General features: G+C 61.6%; 1 protein-coding gene across 1 annotated transcript in view; it reads right to left on the minus strand.

Annotated features, from left to right (window-relative positions):
* Positions 1-1,275: 1,275 nt before the first annotated feature.
* TESPA1 (thymocyte expressed, positive selection associated 1) overlaps positions 1,276-8,987 on the minus strand; it is an 11,322-nt gene continuing 3,610 nt past the window's right edge. Inside the window, exons 6-9 of the mRNA XM_029913879.1 lie at positions 8,321-8,529; positions 6,183-7,426; positions 4,783-4,867; positions 1,276-2,329 (exon numbers count right to left, since the gene is read on the minus strand). Of these exons, the coding sequence (XP_029769739.1) occupies positions 2,172-2,329; positions 4,783-4,867; positions 6,183-7,426; positions 8,321-8,529 (1,696 nt within the window). The 3' untranslated portion in view covers positions 1,276-2,171. The remainder of the gene's footprint in view (positions 2,330-4,782; positions 4,868-6,182; positions 7,427-8,320; positions 8,530-8,987) is intronic.

The following is an 8,987-nucleotide window of genomic DNA, read 5'->3' on the forward strand; positions in this document are numbered from 1 at the left end:
GAACCTGTTGGGATCAACTCCCTGTTGGATTGGAATCTTCACTCCACTCCTGACAGAACCTGCTCCCAGCGCTGGGCAAGGCTGCTTAGTTTGTGGGTGGGAAAAGGCATGAGAAGCAGCCTGTGAATGTGCTCTGGTTGAGGCAGAGACCCAGAGCTCCAAGGCTGGAGCACCCATGGAAAAAAAATAGTGGGGGCTCAGCACCCACCGGTGGCCCCGCCGATCAGAGCCTCCCACTCCCTCCCAGTGCCTCCTGCCTGCCGCGATCAGCAGCTACGGTGGGGTACACTCTGGGGAGGGGGCGGGAAGAGGCAGGGCATGGGCAGAAAGAGGCAGGGCAGGGTGAAGACTTGGGGGAAGGAGTGGAGTGGGGATGGGGTAACCCCCCAGTAGAACAATAGAGAACCCCCATCCCCTGTTGAGACAGTGGCGAATGCCCACCCCCCACCCCGTGGAGAAGAATGGGAGCTGCTGGGTGCTGATCTCTTCTGCAGATCTGGCCCTTAGTCTCTCAGGGCCTGTTTCCCCATCAGTAAGTGGGGACAATGCCTCCCCGTCTTGCAGAGCTGTAGCGAGTGTCTGGGGAGGCTCAGCCACTGTAGGTGGGGCAGGGATAGCCTGAGCTGGAAAAGGAGCAGAACTGAACAGTCACACCCTTGCCCCACACCCCAGATGTTCTAGTGCCGTGCTGGAGCAGCATGGAGCCTGAGCCGTGGGGGGCACTGTCCATGCCCAGGGCAGCACAGCTGAGTCCCCATGGCAGGAAGTAAAGTAACAATCCAGGGAGGAAAGTTGCTGGATGCAGCTGGTTTGGACATTGCAAAGCTACCTACAGGTGCAGCTCTTGGGAGCCAACAGCAGGGTGTGGAACCAGACAGACCTAGTGCCATGCTACAGATGGGAAAACTGAGGCACAAAGAAGGGAAGTGACTCACTACAGTGAGTGGCAGGGTTAGGAATGGAACCCAGGAGTCCTCGACCCTGAGAGCCAGGAGTAGAATGTAGGCAGGCTGACTCCCAGTCCCTGCTCTAACCACTAGAGCACGCCACATCTCCTTGGTTCTGGGGGAGTAAGGTGGACTGATGTTGCTGGGATTGGCAAATTAACCCAGGAGATCAATTCTGTCCCCCACGCCCAGCCTCCACACTGAGCCCAAATGCGTGGGATGCCCAAAGCTGGAGGAAGGTAACTCTCACTTGTGTCCATTTATACAGCTCCATAAAGGTGCACAGACGTCCTCTCCATGTGTTTATTTACAGTGTGCACAGGCTGTTCCCAGGCAGGATCCCAGCTGTCCTAGTGTTGCAAGCGCTACAGCGTGTGTAACAAGAACCAGTTCCAAAGTGCTAGTGAGGTTGTGAGTGATGAGCCGCAGGTCACATGGAGCCTGTGGAGCCGAGCAATTCCTCATTTGTGCCAGCAGGGGGCACACAACAAAGACAGAGAAATCCCCCTAACTCCACCCCATCATCACCCTCGCAAGGCCATCCCTGTGCCCCAAGGTTTACTGATCTTGCTGGCGAACTAGGGGCTGGGGGAAGAAGGACGATTTTCTACTGTTTTTGGCAAAAGTTCTGAGTCAAATTTTCTTTTTTAAACACCAGAAAGCTGCGCCTCCCCCTCGCCCCAGGGTCATCCTGGCTGCCTGGTGGGTGGGTACCCCTGTCACCACACTCTGCACCCTTGGGTCACCATGGCTGCCTGGCAGGTGGCTGTCCACCTGCCCCCAGGTTCACCCTGGTGAGTGGATGCCCCTCCCACTCTGCACCCTTGGTCATCCTAGATTCCTGGTGGGTGCCCCCGCTCCATGCCATGAGTTGGCCTGGCTGCCTGGTGGGTGCCCCTGCTCCATGCTCTGGGTCGCCCTGGATCCCTGGTGGGTGCCCCCTGCTCCATGCCATGGGTTGGCCTGGCTGCCTGGTGGGTGACCCTGCTCCATGCCCAAGGTCGTGGGTTGCCCTGGCTGCCTGGTGCTGTCTGGATTTGAGGTACAATTCTGCTGTTCCCAGGCCCAGGAAGCTGTGATCCCGCTGCCCCAGGGATTGTGCCCAGACCCTGTCATCGCTCATGAAGGGGCTTGGGACAGGCTGTGTGGAAGAAGTGTGTGGCCTGGAGACAGCAGACATCTTCCTCCTGCTCAGATGAGTTCTCTCAGCCAGGGAGTCCTGACCTACACAGCCTGCCCTGTGCCACATGGGCCCCCCATTGGCCTGCCGAGCTCTGAGCAGGCTGTGTCAGGAAGCTGGGTGGTGAGCGTTGAGTTGGGCGCCGGCTCCTCCACAAAACCGCTGCTGTCAGAATGCGCGCTGTGGGCATGGAGCATGAAACCTAAAGCCAACGGAAACAAAGACTGAGACTGGGCACCTCTTTTCAGGGCATCAGTGTGAAAACCACAGCCCTCTGCGCACTCCACACCAGCAGGGCTGTGGGCTGTGTGCAGGGCTGGGAGTTGTGTGTGGGGCTGGGGGCTGTGTGCGTGGCTGTATGCAGGGCTGGGGGCTGTGTGAGGGTCTGGGAGCCGCATGCAGGACTGTGTGAAGGGCTGGGGGTTGCGTGCAGGGCTGGGAGCCACGTGCAGGGCTGGGGGCTGTGTGAAGGGCTGTGTGCAAGGCTGGGGGGAGTCATGTGCAGTCTGGGAGCTGTGTGCAAGGCTGGGTGCAGGACTGTGTGTGGGGCTGGGTGCGAGTCATGTGCAGTCTGGGAGCCATGTGCAAGGCTGGGTGCAAGGACTGGATTTGGGGCTGGGTGAGGGGTAGGGTTACCAGGCGTCCGGTTTTTTACTGGAACGCCCAGTCGGAAAGGGACCCTGGTGGCTCCAGTCGGCGGCCGTTAAAAGTCTGGTCGGCAGCGCAGCGAGGGCCTGGGGCTAAGGCAGGCTCCCGGCCTGCCCTAGCTCCATGTGGCTCCCAGAAGCAGCCACCAGGTCCCAGCAGCCCCTAGGCACATGGGTGGCCAGGGAGGCTCCACACGCTGCTCCCGCCCTGAGTGGCGGCTCTGCAGCTCCGAGGGGCTGCAGGAACCTGGCAGCTGCTTCCTGGGAGCCATGGTAAGTGCTGCCAGGACCCCGCACCCCAGACCCTCTCCTGCACCCCAACCCTCTGCCCCAGCCCGGAGTCCCCTCTTGCACCCAAACTCCCTCCCAGAGCCCGCATCCCAATCCCAAGCCCCATCCCTGAGCCCCCTCCTGCATCCCAAACCCCTCATCCCGGCCCCACCCCAGAGCCCACACCCCCAGTCGGAGCCCGCACCCCCTCCAGCACTCTGAACCCCTCTGCCCCAGCCCGGAGCCCCCTCTTGCACCCCAAACCACTCTTCCCTGGCTCCACCCCAGAACCTGCACCCCCATCCAGAGTCCTCAACCCCCCACATACCCCAACCTCCTGCCCCAGCCTGGAGCCCTCTCCTGCAACCTGAACGCCTCATTTATGGCCCCACCTGGAGCCCGCATCCCCAGCCCACAGCCCATACCCCCCTGCACCCAAACCCCTGCCCCAGTGAGGGTGGTGGAGAGTGAGCGACGGAGGGAGGGGGGATGAAGCGAGCGAGGCAGGTGTCAGAGAAGGGGTGGGGCCGGGGCAGGTCCTCGGGGAAGGGGCAGGGCAGAGGTGTTCGGTTTTGTGCCTTAGAAAGTTGGCAACCCTAGCTGAGGGGCAGAGGGCTGCGTGCGGGGCTTGGAGCCATGTGCAGGGCTGGGGGCAGGGCTGAGAGCTGTGTGCAGGGCTGGAGGCTGGGGGCAGGGCTGAGAGCTGTGTGCAGGGCTGGAGACTGGGGGCAGGGCTGAGAGCTGTGTGCAGAGGTTGAGGCCATGTGCAGGGCTGATAGCTATATGCAGGGCTGAGAGCCGTGTGCAGGGTGCTGGATGCGGGGCTGGGGGCAGGGCTGTGTGAGGGGCTGGGGGCCACGTGCAGGCCTATGTGCAGGGCTGGAGGCTGTGTGCAGGGCTGGAGGCTGGGGGCCGGGCTGTGTGAGGGGCTGGGGGCCACGTGCAGGGCCGAAGGTCGTGTGCAGGGGGCTGGGTGTGGGGCCACGTGTGGGGCTGACTGCTCTCCCACAGGCTGGGCCCACTCTGCTGCCCAGGGCGCCCCCCGTCAGGCACCCAGCCTGGCCGAGACGCGCTCTCCGGGGTCAGTTGGGCTCTTATAGATTCACCGATTCCAAGGCCAGAAGGGCCCATTGTGATCTTCTCGCCTGACCTCCTGTGTCACACAGGCCAGAGACCTGTCCCCAAAACAATCCCTAGGGCAGAGCTTTGAGAAAAACATCCAAGCTGGATTTAAAAATGGCAGTGATGGAGACCCCACCAGTACCCTTGGGAAGTTCTTCTGGTGGTTAATTCCCCTTGCTGTTAAAAATGTACAGCACCTTACTCCCAGTCTGAATTTGTCTGGCTTCAACTTCCAGCCGCTGGATCACGTTCGACCATTCTCAGCTTCCCCTGTCTTGTGCGGCTCTGACACCCCTGTGCTCGCCCTCCTGGCTCCCAGACTGCCTGGCTCTGTGAGGCACAAGGGGCGTGTATCGGGGTGCAGGATTCCAGGCCATAGGGTACAGAGCCCACCGGCTCCAAATGGGGCTGGAGGGGCTGGGCTTTGCCCAGAGCCAGGCCCGGCCCATCCCATGGGCAGGCAGCTCCGCAGAGGCTCCCTGCCCCCAAGACATCGCCACTGCCCCTCCTCTCAAGCCCCAGTGCCCCGAATCATCCCCCCACGGAGACTGGCTGGCAGCCAGAACAAGGCCATTCCCTGCGCATGGCTCAAGCCAGAGCCAAAGAGCCTACTTACGCCTCCGGTGTCTCGTCAAGGCGGGTGCGGGCAGCCAGGCTGCTGCCTCGGGGGTGCCACCCTCATCCTCACTGGTGCTTTGCACCTGCAAGCAAGAAACCGCACAGGGGGTGAGAGTGCAGGCATGGCACTGGGGGGGAGGGGGAGACTCAGGGACCAGCAGCAGTGCTCTGTGTGTGTGTGAGTGAGAGAGAGAGACTAGTGCCCCTGCTGGAGAGAATGAGACCCAAGTGCACAGGCGCTGACTCCTCTCCGACCCCCCCTCCCCTCTGTGCGAGCGGCGGGCGTGGCCTCGGGGGGAAGAGGCCAAGTGGAGGCAGGGGCTGGGGGTGGAGCGGGGGCAGGGCCTGGGGAAAAGAGGCCAAGAGGGGAGGGGCTCAGGGTGGAGCGCAGGCAGAGTGCGGGGTGGGGTCACAGTGCAGGAGCCAGGGCCCACAAAAAATTAATCCAGCCCTCCGGGTTCTGAGCACCCCCTATTTTTTCGGTGGGTGCTTGAGCCCCGGAGCACCCACAGAGTAGCGCCTATGCCAGTGTGTGTGTGTGTGTGCGCGCAGGTGCGTGCCAGGTGGAGGACGCTAAGGATGCAATAGCCTGGGTACTCAGTGAAGGGGCAGGGGGTGGGCAGCATCTGCCCTGCTGCGAAGGGGCTCTGTCAGGATGCTGTTGGACGGACTCATTGCACTAGCTAGTGCTTCAAAGAGACACGAGAGTGTGTCACTGCCTCTGTTCCACCTGCATCTTCCTCCCCAGCTGCTACAGGAGGCCGACCCCATCATCCTCGGCTCCCTCCCCTCCTGGGACCAGCTTCATTTAAAGCTTTCGATCTTTCAAACCCAAACAGCCTGGATCATTGCTAGCGCATCAGGGACGTTTGCTGCACCGGAGCCCAGCTGCCCTCTGCTGGCCATTCATCCTTGACTGTGTCAGGCCCCCCTACTCAGTGTCTAGCCAGCTATCACTCCCGTCATTCCGGCTCTTTGAACTCTCTCTCTGCCCAGCCAACAGAAAGGGTCAAATCGTGCCCCCGAGCCCCACCCAGGCAGCTCCCTGCACGTGGCCCACAGCTACCCTGCAGTGGATCCGTCCCAGGCAGCTGGTGCATTCCATAGTCTGTCACCAAGCGAGGGCATGGCCAGCTGTCCCTGTGAGGCGCTGGCCTAGTCAGACTCCCTGCTGTGGGAATTGAGTGCTGCGTGCTGGGAGCTGGAGGAGGTGGGGAGGTACAGGCGCACCGGGCCAGGGGCAGGGCCATTGAGGCATGCATGCAGTGCAGGGATGCAGTGACCATGGCTATCTACGGGGCACTCCCTGCAGGTGGAGGATGGAACTTCTCCCTCTCCCCCCCCCCCCTGCGAGGGGCTCAGTGATTAGGCTCAGGGCATCCCCATGTCTATACCCACCTCTTCCAGTTCAAAAGAATCATCCTCCTGGAGGGGCAGCGTCGGTGCCCAGCAGGGCCCATGGAGCATGGAGCCCCCGCCTGCTACCCACGAAGCAGGAACCTCCTCCAGGGAGAGCAACACTGGCCCTGGGACTTTGGTGTCCTGCCCCTGGGGATGTGCCACGTCCCGGGAGCCACACGTGTGGGAGCTCCCTCTGTGCAGTGAGTGTCCTTTGCCTTCAGCCCTCAGCTCCTCTGGGCACATGAGAGCTCCTCCGTAGGCCTCCAACCCATCCTTCCCTGGAGGCCCCCCTGGGTGGAGCAGCCGGGCTATGCAGGAGCCTGCATCATCACTGCTCAGGGCCCTGGACAAGTCTAAGGCGAACCCGGCCTCACTTCTGAGCCCCTCTCTGGGCTCCGGATGGAACCAAGTTGTCCCGATAGTGCCCATGGCTTTGGTGGCTGTGTAGTGTGTCCCAGGAGAGGGGATGAGACGAGCCCATGGTGCAGCCGTGCCTCCAGCATAGGAACCCTCCTCATCAGACCCTGCTCCCCCTGAGGGGCAGGACGCATCCATGGAGACCTCCCATTTGGTAGGAGCCATCTCCATAGGGGTTTCTCCAGGGCCTTTCTTCTCCTGGTAGCCTGGACTACCCGCCCCCTCTGCACATGCCCCGACTGTGCCAGCAGGTAGCCCCTGTGGGGCCCATTGCAGCCTTGCTGGGGCTGGCACTGCGTGGAGCTCTCCTTTCCCTCCTGGAGAAGTGGTGGCTGCCTCACCTCCGTGGCAGAGATGCTCTGAAACATGCTCTGCCAGCTCCGGTGACGGTGGCTCTTGGACGGAGCTCTCCACTCTATGCTGGCACTGGAATGTCCCCGTGGGCATCTCACGGGTTGCCCCTTCCATGTCCTCTATATCTGTTTGGTCAAATCGGAACCGCTCCTCCTTCGCCCTCTCCAGCACCTCCTGTACCACCCTGCCCAGGCTGCTCCTCCGGGAGCTGGGTACCCTGCTAGCTCTCCGCAGGGACCCGGCTCTGGGCGAGGTGTACAGGCACATCTTGGAGATGGCTTTCTTCAGACGGTCCACAGGAGACGCAGCCTCGGCCTTTGCGGGCACGACCCAGAAGTTGGGGATTTCTGGGCAGGCCCAGAAAACCTGGGCCGGCGAAATCTTCTGCAGGGGGGTCTTGGAGACATAGGAATAGAGGCAGAAGAAGGCATCTGCCGTCGCAGCCAGTGCCTCCACCTGCTGGAACCGACCTGGCAGCATGGAAAGGAGAGAGAGGAAGGTCAGACGCTAGGCAGAGATTGGGGATGCTCAGGACCAAGCAGAAGTTACAGAGCCAGAAGTCCCTGGGGGCATTCTCTCGCATGGGCCATGCCCAAGGACAGACTAGTGGTTGGAACAGTCCCTGCTGGCCTGGATGCCAGTGGCTGTATTAGCAGGGTTGCTGTGGGGAGCTGGCGAGTGGAACCCGACTGTAGTAACCAGACTCTTCTGATGGCCTGTTCAGTATTGGTTGAAGGGGATTCCTGTGGGGGGTAGAGGGGGGCAGAAACACAACTCCCCAAGGATCAGAGGGTCTCCATGCGCTTCACTACAGTGGATCTTGTTCTGCCCAGCTCACAAGTGGGGAAACTGAGGCACTAGAAGGGAAGCAACTTGCCCAAGGCTGCTCAGAGTGGGATGAGTTGGGAATAGAACCCAGGAGTCCTGACTTCTAATGGCCTGCTCTTACCACTAGGTCCCCCACACCATTCTCCACTGCCATGACCCATCCCAATACCTCATTTCCCCACTGGCACATCCTATCCCCACCCCAGCCCAGCTGTGCTCCCCGGGCAGAGCCCCAGAGCAGGCCAGCCCATGCCTCTGCTCCAAGCACCGGTCTCTGAGATGGAGCAGCGACTGCGATGGGAACCTGCCTCTGGCACCACAGGTATGAATCCCTTGAGTGCAGTGACTGGCCAGTAAGCTGGGCTTGGCTAGGCAGGGTGGCAGGACTCAGAGGCTGTCCCAGCCTTGGGCACAGCTCATGGCCTCTTACCCCCAACTGCAGGTTTATCGGCCAGGCTGCTTTAACCCCCCACTATCCAGGCTCCTCTGGAGTGCCCAGGCATCACCGTGGGAGAGGTAACCCCAGCAACACCTACTGGCCAGGGTCAGGCAGGGATCTTCCATCTCCAGGCGCTGCACCTGGGCCTTCAGGAAGAGCTGGAAATCGATGCCTTTGGCTTGGGAAGGAGCTGAGAAGAACCGAGCCGGGATCCGGGCTGTGGCCTGAGGCTCGTCCTGGACGAAGCCCAAGTTGTAGAGAATCTCCTCAGCGTCCTCCTGGCACCGCTCCAGGATCTCAGAGACACTGCAGAGAGAGCGACACAGTGCACTGAGATGGGGTGATGGGGCTGGATAACCCCTCCTGCCGGGGCAGCGGTCAGAGCAGGGGGAAACCCCACACACCATCCCCACTGGCATAACCGATCCCTATGGCACGTCCCTACTGCCATGCCCATCCTCACTGCCAGGTCCCAGCCACCGGGTCCCCAGCGCCACGACCACCCACACACACCATCCCCACCAGCATAACCCATTCCCCACACCGTGCCCCATCCGCACACACTGTCCCCACCAGCATAATCCATCCCTACCAACACGTCCCATCCACACACACCATCCTCATCAGCATAACCCATCCCCACCACCACACCCCATCCACACACACCATCCCCACCAGCATAACCCATCCCCACCATCACACCCCATCCACACACATCGACCCCACTCCCACCCCCCACTATATCCCATTCCCACACACTCCCT

This window comes from Terrapene carolina, unplaced genomic scaffold (assembly GCF_002925995.2).
Source record: "Terrapene carolina triunguis isolate 2854851 unplaced genomic scaffold, T_m_triunguis-2.0 Scaffold1054, whole genome shotgun sequence".
NCBI lineage: Eukaryota > Metazoa > Chordata > Testudines > Emydidae > Terrapene > Terrapene triunguis.